This window comes from Amia ocellicauda, chromosome 18 (assembly GCF_036373705.1).
Source record: "Amia ocellicauda isolate fAmiCal2 chromosome 18, fAmiCal2.hap1, whole genome shotgun sequence".
Classification (NCBI taxonomy): domain Eukaryota; kingdom Metazoa; phylum Chordata; class Actinopteri; order Amiiformes; family Amiidae; genus Amia; species Amia ocellicauda.
In genome coordinates, this window is record NC_089867.1 from 1,028,692 (window position 1) to 1,046,241 (window position 17,550).

The following is a 17,550-nucleotide window of genomic DNA, read 5'->3' on the forward strand; positions in this document are numbered from 1 at the left end:
TTACATTAATGCTAGTCTGAACATAAAACGCCTGTGTTGCCACTGATATGAGAGGTGGCCGTACCCCTCTACTTTCAATTTTTATACAGACCTAAGTCAAACTTTTTGGGCTGTGTAATTCATAAGGTTTGAAATACAACATTCACCGTATATATTTCTGGAGAAAAACTAAATTCAAACACAAACCGCCATTTCCCCTCAGCAGTGGAAGCACGTGTTTTCCAATCTATAATAAGCAACGACCCGCAGGTTTGACTGGAATTTTAATGTTGTATTTATTATTTCTGATTTTAATTTAAATGCATGCTTTTTGTTGTTGTTGCATATGTATGTGGGATTAATTTCAAGTGTACATTTGTATTATTGCCCATATATTATGATGAAAAATGCATTCATGTATATGACAGGAAACTAATAAACTGAATCCTAGATGTGGATTTGTCTTGCTTTTATTTAATATCTGTTTTGTTAAAAACCAAAGCCGATTGGAAGCGAAGTATAGAAAGTATAGAAAGACAACATTCAGTAGAAGAGCAGAATTAGAGGTGGCAGGATTCACAATGCTGTTTGAAAGAATCGTGCATGACTTAGGAGATGGCGAGGCTTCAGATGCAGGTGCAGGAAGCCCGGAGAGCCATTTGCTTAATTTGCAAAATGTGGATTCTGTAGTTGACGGGATACGAAAAGAGATGAGGAAAGTGAACAACTTGACCTCAGAATGTAAAGCTGAAGGTGAAGATCATTAAACTGAAAAAGAAATGAGAACCATTTCAGACAAATGTGTTAGAAATGTCAATAAAAGGATTAGACGTAGAGATGACAAAAATCTAGAAATGCAGAGAGAGGCACTTCAGCTTAGAGAGGAGAAGATCAGCTTGCATTGGCTAATACTGTTAGAGCAGAACATTGATGTGCTAAAGGAAGATATGCTGAAGCAGATGCATAGTAAAAGAAAAGAGATCATGAAACTTAATTACTATTGCAATGGATGGTGAACAGAGCTTAAGTGTGGTAGACAAGGTTAGAGAGTTAAATGAAGAGGTGCTGTTCTGGCAGGGCGAGTATAAAGAAGTGAAGGGAGAGTTGGACAAGTTCTTAGAGAACAAGACCAAAACATACACGGAAAAAAAATACACGGATTAAGTGTATGGACTTAGTTGCTAATATGGGCATCTCAGGTTGTTAGAGTAGTTTTACAAAAACTGTCTGGTACACAGATAGAAAGACTACAGAGTAGAATTCTTACAGAAAATGATTTGACTTCTGCACAAATGGGACAACAAAAATAGGTCACAAGTATGGCACTGCTGGAATCTTTTTTTAAGAATAGTACAAGGATGCATTTAGGACTCAGGGAACAGGCATCAGGCTCTGCTCAGTGTACATTTGATCAGAGAAATGGTTCAGGACATAATCAGAAGTGGGGTGTGTGACTTCAATGTACATTTTTGTGAGAGTGAAATTATCACAAAAATTCAAATCTTGAGGGGGCTGTTACGGAGGAGAAAAAAAAAATTACATTTAGTCCCAGTACAGATCAGATATTCTTCCAGAGATTTTGAACAGCACAGTGAGGCTAATGAGGCTAAACTTAGACTTGTAAATAAGCTTTTCTGTGGATTGCATTTAATTGATGGTTTGGCCCACCAGGCTGATGTAACAGTTTCTATCTGGGAGAGATACATTTTTGGTGGAGACGAAGTAGGTAGTTTGTGTTTACACTTGGTACACAAAACAGTAGGAGAAAGCAGGACAGTTAGATAGATCAGCGTTTTTTTTTTTTTTAAACCTGCACTCTGATTTGCTGGAATTCAGTAGAGAAATTCAGCATGAAAACAAATTGGTGGAAGCTGTTCTTGCTGATCTAAATGTTAGACAGTACTTGGCAGGATGTAGGGCACTTGGATTAATTTGTAAAATTGTGACAGAGCCTCTTTTTAGAGTTTTGTCAAGGAAAGAAGCATGTTCTTGAGATGAATGACAGATATCAGGAACTTTTCCGCAAACTGAAAGTATGGCAGTCAGACGGCCAGAGTTTTGTTAGAGGAGATGTTCAATTGTTTGATGATGTAGAAGTGATGATGTAGCCTGTCCTTCCGAAACTTAGAGGACACAACTGCCGATTTTGACAGCATGACTGTGCAGGTAGTAGAGTTAAGTCTAGCTAGTCTTGTTAAAGTGTGCTGCAGGATGTTAGCTGATCACCTAGAGCAGAGGTTCCCAAAGTGCGGCCCTTGAGGATTTTTGGTGTGCCCCCCCAAAGCAAATCTTCCCCTTCTTTTCTGAACCTTTACTATATTTTTACACTTTCTGAACATTTTCCGTTACAAAATGCACATGTGATTTGGGGGAAAATAATAAAACAACAAATAAAATTGAATAAATGTTCCCTTACAGAAATGTATAGGAAATAAAAAGACATATTTAGTTTTCATTGGTGGTTAATTTTCTACTGCGGCCCCCCCATACCATGCAAGCTCTGGACATTGGCCCTCCATCACCAGACATGACCTGACCTAGAGCATGGGCAGTATACTGAGATATATGCAGTCTGCTCCAAAAACCAATGCCAGTTGTGAGAAGGATTTTGGGATTTTTGACCGGTTGAGAAGATGAGAGCGACAGGAAATGCCATACCTTATTTTGTAATTTGACAAAAAGAGGTCAAATTACATGAAGGTAGAGCTACATTAACATTTTGTTTGTAATTCTTCTTTCAGAAAACTTTGAAATAAAGTGTTGATTAAAAGAAAAGTTTCCATGGTTGATTTGTATTTTCTGGGAAAAATGTTCTGCTGTTTTTAATATATGTATTTGTGTATTTATGTATTTGCTGCTCAGTCTGTATGAATGGCGGGCGGCTCTGGCAGTGGAATGCAGGAGTATCAGTGTCTCCACTCTGCTGCTACATTCCAATCTGAACACTCGGAGCAGCTACGCTGAGCTGCGTTTTGGTGCCGTTTCTCGCCAAACGGTGGACACCATTTGACAATGTATTGGGGTGTAGTTCACACAAATCGATAAAAATGTATCAACTATCCCATCCAAACGTTTGACATGGCTCTTGTACTATGATAAATGTGGTGGTTCTAAATATTTTTACTTTTATTACGTTTTAAAACATCTTTTTAAATGACGCTAGGTAAAGAAAATCCAAGATGGCGGATTTGATTAAACAAAATACATGTTTTTGGTACATAAAAAGACATTTATTAGGGTTAAAGTCACAATTGAGTTTTTTTTGGTATTGCACAAATCTAAGTTAAGGAATTACCTAACCATTTAAGTGTATAACAGCTTTAATTAATTTTTAGAATTAATTAACCCTATTTGTATGTCAAGGAGTCTTTATTGAATTTCAGAATTCCAGAGGCTAAGGAAACAGACGGCACCAAAACGCATTATAAATAATAATGACTGCACATTTCCCAAACAATAAATTAAAAAGAACATCACAAGGCAGCAATACCTTCTATCTGTTGCATCATGGGGCTATGCCTCAACATTTTAATGAGGAAAAACCAACGTCTACATGCCCGGGGGTCAATCTGGTACTACAGTCCCGAGAAACTTTCCAAGTCTGTTTTATTTTTCAAGCAAACAGTAGAACTACACAAATACATAATAAAAGTAATATTAACAAATACACACAAATCAAATTAAATAAAGACTTAAAAGAACAATGTGCAAATGCAATGCAAATAGTTTTAAGTGTTATAAAGTTGCAAGACTTAAAATCCTGACTTAAAAGGGCGAATTTGAAAGACATCAGAGAAATATTTAACACAACGACATGTAAATGAGCAGAATAGAGAATGTACTTGTCTGAATGGTAATTTTAACTGAAATAACATCAGTTGATTTAATAAGATAAAATACAAAAACTCAGATCTTAAGAAAGAATATGATTCTTCTGAGACAATAATTATTCTAAGGATGAAATTGCAGTTCAAAGTTGTTAGGCACAATTTAAAAACTCACAAATAAAGTAACACATCTGCCAGTCCTCGGAGTCGTTCACGCTGAAATATCTTACCTATATGCACAATCACAATCTGAGTCACATGCCAATTATTTTAAAAGTACTGTAATGTAAACACACTAAATTTAGCAACCCATGATGGTGTTCATGGTAGGTCAGATGTAAAAGAGTCAGGTGATTTTATTTACTAGTAAAACAAAGAAAAAAAAAAAAAAAAAAAAGTACCCAAATCATGCAATCCAGTTTTTAAGTGCTCAAACCTTTTTTTTTAATGAATACAAGCTGAAAAAAATTATATAAACTATGTTTTATATTGGGTGTAATCTGGGGAAAAAATTAACTTTTTTGGCCACTAGCCAATGTGTCTGGTAGAAGGAAAAAACTTAACAGCCACTTGGTATTTTTACCAGCCAAAGGCAAGCATCTCCAAAAATGCATGAGGGTGTGTAAATGTGTGGTGAACATGTTAAAATGTGCCATTTATTCAGGTAATTAATCAATCACCATAACAAAAGCTAATTGCACACCTGTATAGACTAGACAGGTGTGTATGAGGGAAAAGGATCTGGATAGAAGAAACATGCTCCCACACAGTTTCTACAAAATATTGCATTATATTGAATTATAACACTTGCTAGTAGAGACAGTGTGCGGGAGCATCTTTTTCAAATTAATCAATCACATATGCAATAACATGGCAGCTAACGGGGATTTGAATCAACACAGTAAACGAACACATGGGAAGGGGTGTTATATGGTGACACATTATTGCTCTTCATACTCCTCTTCCTCTTCAGTACTACTCCCTTTTCTGGGTTTCTGCACGTCATTAAAAGGATTTCATTGGATTGGCTAGATATTCATAGAGTCACGGTCTGTGGTTGGGTAAAAAAATATATAATCTCTAGGAATGATGACGTCCTTTCCATTGGTCAATACCATGCACGCCAGCAAAGACAAACTGCACGTTTCTCTTCAGCAGAATCTCCGCTATGCAGCAATAAATGCACATTTCTATCACAAATCGTTTCCCCATAAATTAATGTTGTAATTGACAGGAACACCTTTGTTAAATAAATATCTATGTAAAAATACATTATTAGAAGACGTATGGAAATGGCATAACAGCAGACTTGTCAACTCTCACGCAGCTAATAAAATTTAAAACTACAAGACAGAAATTACCTGCTCACATTACTTCTCCCATGTATAAGCTTGCTGTCTTAAACATCCGCTCACTACGTAGCAAAGCAGCCTTAATAAATGACACCATAACTGACACACACATAGATGTGCTCACCTTGACTGTGACCTGGTTAAGACCAGACGACACTATTCCATTAGTAGAAGCCTCCCCTAATGACTACTCTTACTGCCAGAAGGCCTGTGCAACAGGCTGCGGGGGGGGGCTGGCCACCATCTACCACACAGGCCTGCGCCTGTCTACTAAGCCATTAGACAGCTTCACATCTTTTGAAAGTCACCATGTAGAACTTAGGCTTAATCCACCTCTTCAGCTTATAGCTATTTATAGGCCACCAGGCCCCTATTCCTTTTATATGACTGAATTTAGCAATCTCTTATCTGACTTAGCCATACATTATGATAAACTCATTATTTTGGGGAACTTTAACATACATATTGACATTAAAGACGACCCCCTCACTGTTAGTTTCTTGTCCCTATTGGAGTCTGTAGGCTTCACTCAGCATGTGTCTGGATCCACACATCATCACAATCACACACTAGATCTAGTGGGGTACCCGTGGGGTACAGATTCACAACCTAATAATATCACCCCAAAACCAGACGATTTCCAACCACTGCCTTATTACATTTGAGCTGCCTGGAATAGAATCAGACACACAGGAGAGGAACATAGAAACTCGCTGCGTAAATCGTACTGCTATTCATAAATTCACTACCCTGTTGCCAAATGCTAGCTTTATCAAAACAGGATCTGCAGATGAATTATTAAATAATTTCAACAATACACTAAGCACTGCTTTAGATACAGTAGCCCCATTAAGGACACAACAAATTAAACCAACAAAACACTCACCATGGTTTGACGAACATACTCGCTCATTTAAAACAGAATGCCATAGATGTGAGCGTAAATGAAGAGAAAGAAAACTAGAGGTCTTCCATATGGCATGGAATGACAGTATAATAAGATACAAGCAGGCCCTGTCCTCTGCTAGGTCTGCCTACTACTCCAATTTAATAGAGACGCATAAGAATAACCTGCGTTTTCTTTTTAATACAATAGCGACACTTACTAACCAGCAGGTAAAACCTTCAGAGGTTATCCCCTCCAATTTCACCTGTAGTGACTTCATGGATCATTTCAATAGCAAAGTTAACGGCATTAGAAAACAGATAGAACAGGAAACATACACAGATACTATAGCCAACACATGCAGTCCTTCACAGCCCCTGCCTACCTTGGACTCATTTAACGTAGTAAATCACCAGGAATTGGTCTCCTTAATTACTAAAATGAAAACAACAACCTGCGCACTAGACCCTATACCCACTAAACTGCTAAAACAATCTCTGCCATTAATTATTCACAGAATACACATTATTATTAATGTCTCTTTATCCTCAGGATCTGTTCCTGAATCGTTTAAAATAGCTGTAATTAAACTACTTCTTAAGAAATCCAGTGCCAACCCAAACCAACTTAAACACTATCGACCTATCTCAAACCTTCCCTTCCTCTCTAAGGTTCTAGAGCAAGTAGTTGCAAACTAATTGCAAGCTTTTTTAACCGATAATCATCTTTATGAAAAATTCCAAACAGGCTTCCGTTACAGCCATAGTACAGAAACGGCCCTGTTAAAAGTATTGAATGACGTGTTTCCATCCTCAGACGTAGGGCACGCCAGTGTTATTATTTTATTAGACTTAAGTGCAGCTTTTGACACAATCGACCACAAAATCTTGATATACTGCTTAGAAAACCGTATTGGCCTATCTCTCAATGTGCTGTCATGGTTTAAATCATATCTGTCAAACAGACTCCAATATGTACAGATTAACGAGAACCACTCAAATTTAACTGAGGTTAAGTACAGAGTACCACAGGGCTCAGTCCTCTGACCTATACTTGTTTCATTGTACATGCTCCCTTTAGGTGATATCATTCGACGACATAATATTAACTTTCACAGATATGCAGACGACACACAATTATATCTGTCAGTAAATCCTAACAATACCATAGACCTAGAAAAACTAATCTGCTGTCTGTGCGAGATTAAAACATGGATGACAAAAAATTTCTTATGCTTAATTCTGACAAAACAGAAGTCATAATTTTAGGAGACAAAAATCGAACTGTTCATCATGCACTAACAAATGATAACTTTAATTTCTCCCCTAAGGAGATGGCACGAAACCTGGGTGTCATCTGTGATCATAATCTATCTTTTGAATCACACATTCAGAATGTGTCGAGATCTTCCTTCCTCCAGCTTAGAAACATTGCTAGACTAAGACAATTCCTCTCGTTACAGGACACTGAGAAATTGATGCACGCATTTGTTACATCTAGATTGGATTACTGTAATGCCATTCTGTCAGGCAGCACAGAGCTATTTCTGCACAGAGCTATTTCTGCACTTCAGTCAAAATGCTGCTGCAAGAATCCTAACAAAAACAAAAAAACATGAACACATCACTCCAGTATTGGCTTCTCTTCACTGGCTGCCCATGCACTACAGGATAGACTTTAAAGTTCTCTTATTAACATTTAAAGCACTAAAGGGACTGGCACCTCCCTACCTAAAAGATCTCCTTATCGAATACACTCCAGGTCGGCCATTGAGATCACAGGAAGCCGGTTACTTAGCGCTCCCTAAGATACACAAGAAAACCGCAGGTGGTAGAGCATTCAGTTATAGGGCCCCGAAGCTGTGGAACGATCTTCCAACCAATGTAAGAGATGCCCCCTCTGTCTTAGCGTTTAAATCACGTCTGAAACTCATCTGTTCAGTCTCTGTTTTTCTAGCCCATAATGCCGCCGGTGTGCCATGGACATGCAATTGCACAACTGTCTTTGGAAATGTCCTGCACAACTGCCTTCTTGTCTTCCAGCAACAGCCCCCTCCGAGGGTCCAATGAGGCACCTCGTCCCCCACCATGGAAGTCTGAGGAGGCACAACCCACCACAGAGGCACCTCACCACGGAGGGTCAACGGGGCATCCACACCCAAGGTCTGACGAACCATCGCAACCCAAAGTCTGTTGATGGTCCAACCCCCCCACCCCCGATGGCCAGTGAGAGGCCTCCTCCAGAGGGAAGATCACAGCCAGCAGCACCGATAAAGTCTGCATAAAAAGATGGAAGGCAATGAGAGAAGTTTGTGCGGCTCAAGAAAATTAAGTGCAAATTAAGGGACCCTGGGCCCGGTGGACCGAAAGTATTTTTTTATGCTGTCTTGGCTCCGTCGATTCGTAAAGCATCGAGAGACGGAGACCAATAATTGATAATAATTCAATAATGAATTTGAGGTAAGACAATGGAAGCGTGCTTTCAATGGTACATGTAAACGTAATGTGCCGTACACCACGTGAATATTTGTGGTGGGTGGTCATTCTATGTAATTTTTTACTGAATGTTTAATTTATTTTAATTAGTTGCCCGCTGGTATATTAACGTTTTACAAAGGAATTAAATATCGCACGATTAGACTTTGGGTATTGCCTGACGACCTTTAAAATAAAATTAAAAGATGCAGCAGATGGGGAGACTTTTTTTTTTTTTTTCGAACATATATGCTATGTTCAATTGCTTTGGCAACACTAATTTGTTTGTCATGCCAATAAAGCTCCCTCCGGGGGGAGGGTGTGTGTTTAAAATAAGGCTCTAGTACAATCATAGACAACGTTATGTTTTACGTTGTAAAACAGTTTATACAGTTTATTAAACTTGAAATTGGAAATGCATCTTTTACTTTGTAAAGAACACAAGTGCTGGTATTAAAATAAGGTCTGGAGAAAAAAACAGAAACACAGTGTTAATAAAACAATGTCAGAACTCTTTAATAATCATAGGCACTGACTGATATAAAACTAAAATACATAACCTATTAGGGCTGTGCGATATGACGATATATATCGTATGACAATAGAAAAACATCTATCGTTTCATATTGTGCTCTATCGTTTATATCACGGTGTCACAAATCCCACTCTTTACGTCAGTATTTTTCATCATTATGACACTTTGCATTCTTCCCGGTACTTCCACATGTGCCAGATGCAGGTAAGAAATGTGCATCAGTAACACAGACAGACATGGAGGAGAGTGAACTGACACAGAATAACAACAATAACCAAAAGATACTTTAATGCACAAGCGCACACGTTGGGCCCCACTCTTGTCGGCGGGCTGAACTCGATCTGCAAGCACCCCCACCACATGCAGAAAGTATAATTTTCTTTTTATTAAGATGGTGAAGCAGTACAACAGTTATTATTATTATTATTATTATAACTATTTTGTATTAACACTTGTTGTACCGGTAAGTAGAATCGAAACGCAACAGTCAGAAAGAAACGTCAATGTCTAGCATATCTAAAATGCACCACTATAAACCAGGATGTGGTAAATCTACCTGAATCTATACCATTTTACAGTGCATGTGTTGCATGATTACTATTATTATTTTTGTCATTTAGCTGACACTCTTATCCAGGGGCGACTTACATTTATACCCATTTATACAGCTGGGCATTTTACTGGAGCAATCTAAGTGAAGTATCTTGCTCAAGGGTACAACAGCACTGCCCCACCAAGGATTTGAACCCACAACCGTATCCAGTCATGAGTCCAGAGCCCTAACCACTACTCCACAGTGCTGCCTATTACTTATAGTGTTATTGTTGTTATGTGACAGTAAATCAGTAAATGTGTATATGTGTGTGTATATATATATATATATATATCCCATAACAACATAACACACGTAATAGTCATCACACAACACTTACCCTGTAATGTGTTCTGCATTCTGTATTTCCCACGACAGCCTGCATGTAGTTTTACAAATTTAATGAAATATGAAGATTAACGAAATACTTGTAGTTTGAATGTCTTTGGTCTTATTTTGGAGCTTGATTGGATAAAAACAAGAAATATCGAGATATATATCGTGTATCACCCAAACTTCTAAAAATATCTAGATATTATTATTAAGTCATATCGCCCAGCTATATAACCTATTTCTATTATTGGGTTTTCATTTGTTTTCTTTTGTATTGTAATTCCAGTTAGAAGAAAGCACACCAACACCCAGTCCCGAAGAAGGGCAAAGTCTGGACACCCCCTGGGCTACACTACCAGTTGAGGAGCTGGATGACATAAGGTCCACCACCCCTACACACCAGTTTTGATCCTCAACCCCTGTCCAACATCAGGCTGGGAGGTCCTAAAGACATCCTACACCCAGTGCTAGGCCACTTGACACCACAGTGAGTGCCTCTTCTAGCCAGCAGACGAAGAAGAAGAGATTGTCCAGAGGTGAGGACATCCTTGAGACCATTGACACTTTACCACGCCAGGAGCAGATGGCAAGCAGTACTGCACTGGTGTCACAGCTGAGTGCAAACCCTGGCACCGCTCGGGACAATGATGAGTTTTTCACGTTTGCTGCGCAGAATTCCAGCCGGGCGAGTGAAGGCAACAAAAGTGAAACACTGCTGTGCAAGGAGAAGCACATATGCTGTAGCATATTGGGACATTGGCTATTTTCTGCAGGTTTATTTTTTACTTTTTACTAGGTTTACTGTTTGTACCGTTTATAAACCTGTTGGGTTTGATTGATTTGATTCTGCACTTATAGAACCTTGTTAATGTTAAACATTCTTATTTGATTCTGCACTTTTGTAATAAAACCTTGTTTATGTTAAACACATAATACAGTTACTGTCTTCATTCTAAGTTCCAAAAAGTTGTACTGCTATAATAGCAGTTCAACAAGTAAAGGAAGAGGCTCACACTGTTATTCTCAGAATTGTATTTATTGCATTACACTTAATTGACCACGTCTCAAGATTGCAACCTGCCAGGGTTCCATTCCTGGAGGTGTTTGAAAGAACCCCTTCAGGTCCCTCCGAACACTAACAGCAGCTCGTGAAGCCCTACACCTAGACAGGGGTCTGGGGTCGATAAGCCCATTGTCGTCTGCCACCTGTCTTCTCCATTCCTCATCCTGTATCTCACCAGATACTGTTACAGAGTCTGGAAAATTGGGTGGGAGGTATCTGGCTGCTGGTGTGTTGGTGGCACCAGTGCAAATAAGGTAATTGTGGAGGGCAACACATGACCACATCCATCACCTTACGTGGGTGGAATTTTGATGTTCATTCCAGGAAGGTAAGCGGGTGGAGGAAAGTCCAGTCTGCCCTCCAAAATGGCTGTCCTGAAAAACACCTCCGTTGCTCTCTCGTCCATATGACCCCACATCAACTACTGTAAATTTGTAATTGGCATCGCACATCGCCATAAGCACTACTGCCCTTGTAGTTGAAGAAGTCGCTTCCTCCACCAGGCGGTGCATTTATCTGGACATGCTTGCCATCAATAGCCCCGACACAATTCGGAAAGTTCCACAGCCTCCAGAATGCTTTGGCGATGTCAGGCCATTGCCCACTGGTAGGACAACACACACATTCGCTTTGCAGCGCCTGCCAGATGGCTTTGCACACTTCAGACAGAATGCAAGAAACTTCTGTTGCTCCCATCCTGTAGCTTGCAAACACAGTTTGCTGAGAGCTGCCAGAGGTAAGGATTCTGAGAGCCACAGCCAATCGCTCAGCTTTGCTAATTGATGAACAATGTACAGCTCTACGTGTTTCACCAATCAACATGATTATAACTCTTTCACAATTACTAATTTGAATACAAATGCAATTTGTATTTGTGTGTGTGTGCGTGTAATTTCTGTAACATGTCATTAACAATATGTGTTAATTTACATCCATACAATCGTAGGTGCACCACAGAAATCGGGTTTCGTTTCCTGTAGATTGCAATGCGTTAATGCGACACTGCCCCCTATGGACGAGTCACTCTTACGTGCAAGTATGTTGGCAGACAGCTGTGTGACCGTCTGCGTATGACGCCCGCGCATGTACACAGAGACGCAGACGCAGAAGTATAAACCAGCCTTTACACCACACAAGTTTCCAGCCTTCTATTCAGCAGAATGTATACACAACAACTGGTTTTGAAGCTGAATCCAAAATTCACATAAACCTGAAGCTTCAGGAGAAAAATGCTGGTGTTGCTATGAGGTCCATATTATTTGGTTTAATGTCATTGATAAGAATATAAAAACATTAAAAACAATCCATGTAGGCTGTCCTGGTGGCCAAGACAATAAAGTGCAGTTTAATTCAGTTCAGTGAATTTGTAACACTGACTTTAAATCAGAAAATAGTGTTTATCACACCAACAACAAATATATTAAAAAGCAGCACATACTCTTATCTAGAAGATTGTCACTATACTAATTTAGAAAAACTTGGTCTTCAGAGATTGTCATTATTTTATTTTATAAAGAGAAACAAATCTCATTGTATTTTAAGAGTGAGAGTATGGTCAATATAGCACATTATTTCCATAAACTAATTTCAATGCTAACAGCTCAGCATCTATCAAAAGTTGTATAAACTCCACATACCTTTTCTCAGATTTTGCTTAAATTCAACAACCTTCTTGTGCTTGTGCAGGTCTGAATCCCTGGCAGTAGCTTGAAGCCCAGCAAACTTTTCTTGTACAAGGCCTTTCAACTCAGACATCATTTCTGGTTGTTCATGTCTCACCTAGATATTAGAAAAGATGGAAAATTATTGGAGTTTCTATCTCAAAGGATAGATCAGTGCTAAAGCATAAGGAAGTATGTACTAGTAACATCATCAATCCTTAGGGAAAGGCATATAATAATTTAATCATTATATTTAAAAAAAAAATGTGGACAGCAAAATTAGGCTAGATCTCTCATTTTCACTAGACACTTTCACATGTAGCCCTGTCTGAGGTGCAGGTAAAGACTCTTTCCACTCTCAGGTACAGCCATCTCCTGAAGTATTCAAGGACCATCAAAGGTAATTGAAAGGACTGAAGTATGTTTTTCCAATTCTCAGCTTCTTTCATAGTAAGCACCTTCAGGTTTTCTTGTATTTTAGCCTTTTTAAGTAAGCAATAGATTTATTCATAGATCCAGTAATGTCTTGTTTAAATTGAGATCCCTTCCCTTTTAACCTCACTTATCCTCTGCCATTCCCAAGTCAAGGGTTGTATATACCGACCCAGTAGCACAGGGATCACCAACAGGTAGCTCGCAGGCCACCTATGAGTGACTCGCCCAAATAATTAGGAAATGGATGCACGCATTTTGCCAGGGCCGGCTCGCCCATAGAGTGACCTACTATCAGGTCACCGCCATATTGGTAGACAAGTCCTGCCCTGACTGCATTAAGTTATAGCGCTTCAAAATAAAAAGCATGTCTAAGTCTGTGACTAATGCGAAGAAAAAAACTACACTAATCATGACAAATGATAATTGGACAAAGTTATTTAACTACCATGAAATTAATGTAATGGTGATTTTCTTTTTTTTTTTTTATCAGACTGAATCATTATATTAAACAATCATAATATCAGGTTTACAGTTAGCAGTTTATTCAGAATAAAATACAAATATTATTTTAATGAAAGATTACTTAAAGAATACCAGTTGTGAAAACGAAAATCCATATCACGTTATACTGTTCGTGTTCTTTTTCGTTTTTTTTATTATGTAAATATGGGTTGACTAATTATGTTTTTTTAGCTTATCTGCAACTTGCCTTGAATTTGGATGATTATAACTTGTCTGCAGGCTAGTTTAGATCTACACTGGTCAATATGATCAGAGTTCAAAGTTTTCATTATTGAATAAACACATTTATTAAACGTATTTTGGCTATACATGTATTTATTTATATGAGCCTCCTTTGGTTGGACTTCAGATAATTTGGAATATGCTTAATTCTTCACAAAATGTAAGCAGTACTGATTATAATCATTACAATTATTACAATTATTATTATTATTATTATTATTTCGATCTTAGCAGACACCTTTATCCAGGGCGAGTGATTGCAATACTTGAGATGTGTTACTGGACTGCCACTTTAAGGCAGTGCAGACTAGAAGGGGTGTGTGGTTTAATTAGGAAGTGAAAAAAGTAGTTTGTTAGGGCACTCTCTCCAACACTCTCTCATCCATATATATTGTTGTTTGAACATCCTGTGCTGGATTGTGAAGGAAGGGCTCTCTAATGTTATATTTGGCACTATTTGGGGGGAACTTTATTTTAAACTACTATTATATCGTTATTTCCTTTATCTCATTGAGATATGTTTCATCTGCAGGCCCTACATTTCTTGAATCTTTTCAATTTAATTTCTTCTACAGTGAGGGAAAAAAGTATTTGATCCCCTGCTGATTTTGTACGTTTGCTCACTGACAAAAAATGATCAGTCTATAATTTTAATGGTAGGTGTATTTTAACAGTGAGAGACAGAATAACAACAAAAAAATTCAGAAAAACACATTTCAAAAAAGTTAAAAATTGATTTGCATGTTAATGAGTGATATAAGTATTTTATCCCTTCGACTTAGTACTTGGTGGCAAAACCCTTATTGGCAATCACAGAGGTCAGATGTTTCTTGTAGTTGGCCACCAGGTTTGCACACATCTCAGGAGGGATTTTGTCCCACTCCTCTTTGCAGATCCTGTCCAAGTCATTAAGGTTTCGAGGCTGATGTTTGGCAACTCGAACCTTCAGCTCCCTCCACAGATTTTCTATAGGATTAAGGTCTGGAGACCTTAATGTGCTTCTTCTTGAGCCACTCCTTTGATGCCTTGGCTGTGTGTTTTGGGTCATTGTCATGCTGGAATACCCATCCACGACCCATTTTCAATGCCCTGGCTGAGGGAAGGAGGTTCTCACCCAAGATTTGATGGTACATGGCCCCGTCCATCGTCCCTTTGATGTGGTGCAGTTGTCCTGTCCCCTTAGCAGAAAAACACCCCCAAAGCATAATGTTTCCACCTTCCATTTTTGACGGTGGGGATGGTGTTCTTGGGGTCATAGGCAGAATTCCTCCTCCTCCAAACACGGCGAGTTGAGTTGATGCCAAAGAGCTCGATTTTGGTCTCATCTGACCACAACACTTTCACCCAGTTCTCCTCTGAATCATTCAGATGTTCACTGGCAAACTTCAGACGGGCCTGTACATGTGCTTTCTTGAGCAGGGGGACCTTGCGGGCGCTGCAGGATTTCAGTCCTTCACGGCGTAGTGTGTTACCAATTGTTTTCTTGGTGACTATGGTCCCAGCTGCCTTGAGATCATTAACAAGATCCTCCCGTGTAGTTCTGGGCTGATTTCTCACTGTTCTCATGATCATTGGGAACTCCACGAGGTGAGATCTTGCATGGAGCCCCAGACCGAGGGAGACTGACAGTTATTTTGTGTTTCTTCCATTTGCGAATAATCGCACCAACTGTTGTCACCGTCTCACCAAGCTGCTTGGCGATAGTCTTGTAGCCCATTTCAGCCTTGTGTAGGTCTACAATCTTGTCCCTGACATTCTTGGACAGCTCTTTGGTCTTGGCCATGGTGGAGAGTTTGGAATCTGATTGATTGATTGCTTCTGTGGACAGGTGTCTTTTATACAGGTAACGAGCTGAGATTAGGAGCACTCCCTTTAGGAGAGTGCTCCTAATCTCAGCTCGTTACCTGTATAAAAGACACCTGGGAGCCAGAAATCTTGCTGATTGATAGGGGATCAAATACTTATTTCCCTCATTAACATGCAAATCAATTTATAACTTTTTTGAAATGCATTTTTCTGGATTTTTTGTTGTTATTCTGTCTCTCACTGTTAAAATACACCTACCATTAAAATTATAGACTGATCATTTCTTTGTCAGTGGGCAAACGTACAAAATCAGCAGGGGATCAAATACTTTTTCCCTCACTGTAAGTTCAGTCAGTCTTAGTTTCTGTCTGTGCATTTCTTTTCAGAGCAATACATATTTACCTTTTTATAAAACTGCAATGCTGAATTATGTCTGTGGGGCTTATTACCTCAGGGAGTGCAAGATACACTGTGGTGTGTGTGACACCCTGGCCTTTGGGATCTAGATCAGTGTTAAGGTCCCTAAATCTGTCTTAGTGTAAAAGTCAGAAAGGTAACACATGGTATATTGCCACAAGGTTTTTCCACAGAAATAAATATGCGTTTGAACATGTCTCAACTTTTTCTTTCATATTTAGACATAAATATCTTGGACATGCACTGATTATATTGTTGAGTTAGTTGAATGGCACAACAGAATCACACACACTTCTAAGTGCACAGCAGACCAAGACCATTGAATCGCTTTGCTTGTCCTCCAACATGGCAGCGGACAGGACAAGACTTGAGGGCAGCGCCGTCTACAAGGTTACAAACCTGCCAAAACTAAGGTTGTCATATAGGCAAATAACCAATCAGAAGCATCATATGCGTTCTGCCCCCGGAGCAGTTCTGTCCTAACAGAGTTGGTTTCCAAAACCTTGCTTCACTAATTGGGTCATTTACTTCTGCTTGAAGGCAGGACTAAGCAGGACTAAGCCTTTGACACATTTAATTTAAAGAAAAACCGGGAGAAAGTAATACTGACATTTGGAAACATTGTGGAATCAGTGATTGGCTGAAGATCTTGAAAATTGGGAAATACGAGTTAAATATAGCAATCAAGTACAGTGCGAATGCTGTGATCACCATTCAATGTATTCATAATCACCAAACAAACCCCATGTGCGGTTTATGAGAGACCAAACATTAGCATTCCAGTGGCCTTGAGTTTGTCCCATTTAATGTACTGACGACATGGACAGTCAGATCGGGTGCACTGTTGCATGTGGCAAGTGCAGCTTTTGAAAACTAAAGCCGATAAAAACTCCCTTCACTCATCGATGACTCAATGGACTACTGACAATAGCTATTGAGCATGAACTGGCATGTTTAACATCTGACTATGGTCAATGGCTGTACTCCTACATTTCTGGAATGGTGTGTCGCAGTTTCTGAGGAAATGCCGGGAGGGGGCAGCAAATACTGCTGTCGCACAAGATGCAGCCCTGGCCCTGGCCATTTCAGCATTTAGCACTTTGCACACTTGATCTGATGATGCATCCGATTTGTACATACGTGAAAAGAGAAACAAAATTGTGTGCATTCCATATCACACCTCGATAACCGAGGCTGCCATTGTCATTAGACAGAAATGCATCAAATTTGGATAAAAATGAGTTTGATTCGACCAGACTTCACGTGCTTAAAAATGACATTGAGCAAGGAAAAACAACAGGAAAATGTACATTGATGGAAAAGCTTATCATCTACTTGTCTAACCACGAAAAAGTAAACGGAGCAAATAAATGTATGGCAAACTATCGCGGAATAGCAGGACACTACTGATGTAGTTCTCCTAGAAAGTGGGAAAGCACAGATAAA

General features: G+C 39.1%; 1 protein-coding gene across 3 annotated transcripts in view; it reads right to left on the reverse strand.

Moving 5' to 3' along the window:
* The window catches only part of nsmce2 (NSE2 SUMO ligase component of SMC5/6 complex), a 49,101-nt gene that overhangs the window by 21,500 nt on the left and 10,051 nt on the right, over positions 1 to 17,550 (reverse strand). For all 3 annotated transcript variants that reach the window (XM_066690749.1, XM_066690747.1, XM_066690748.1), the window contains exon 4: positions 12,679 to 12,820. In XM_066690749.1, coding sequence (XP_066546846.1) covers positions 12,679 to 12,820 — 142 coding nt within the window. The remainder of the gene's footprint in view (positions 1 to 12,678; positions 12,821 to 17,550) is intronic.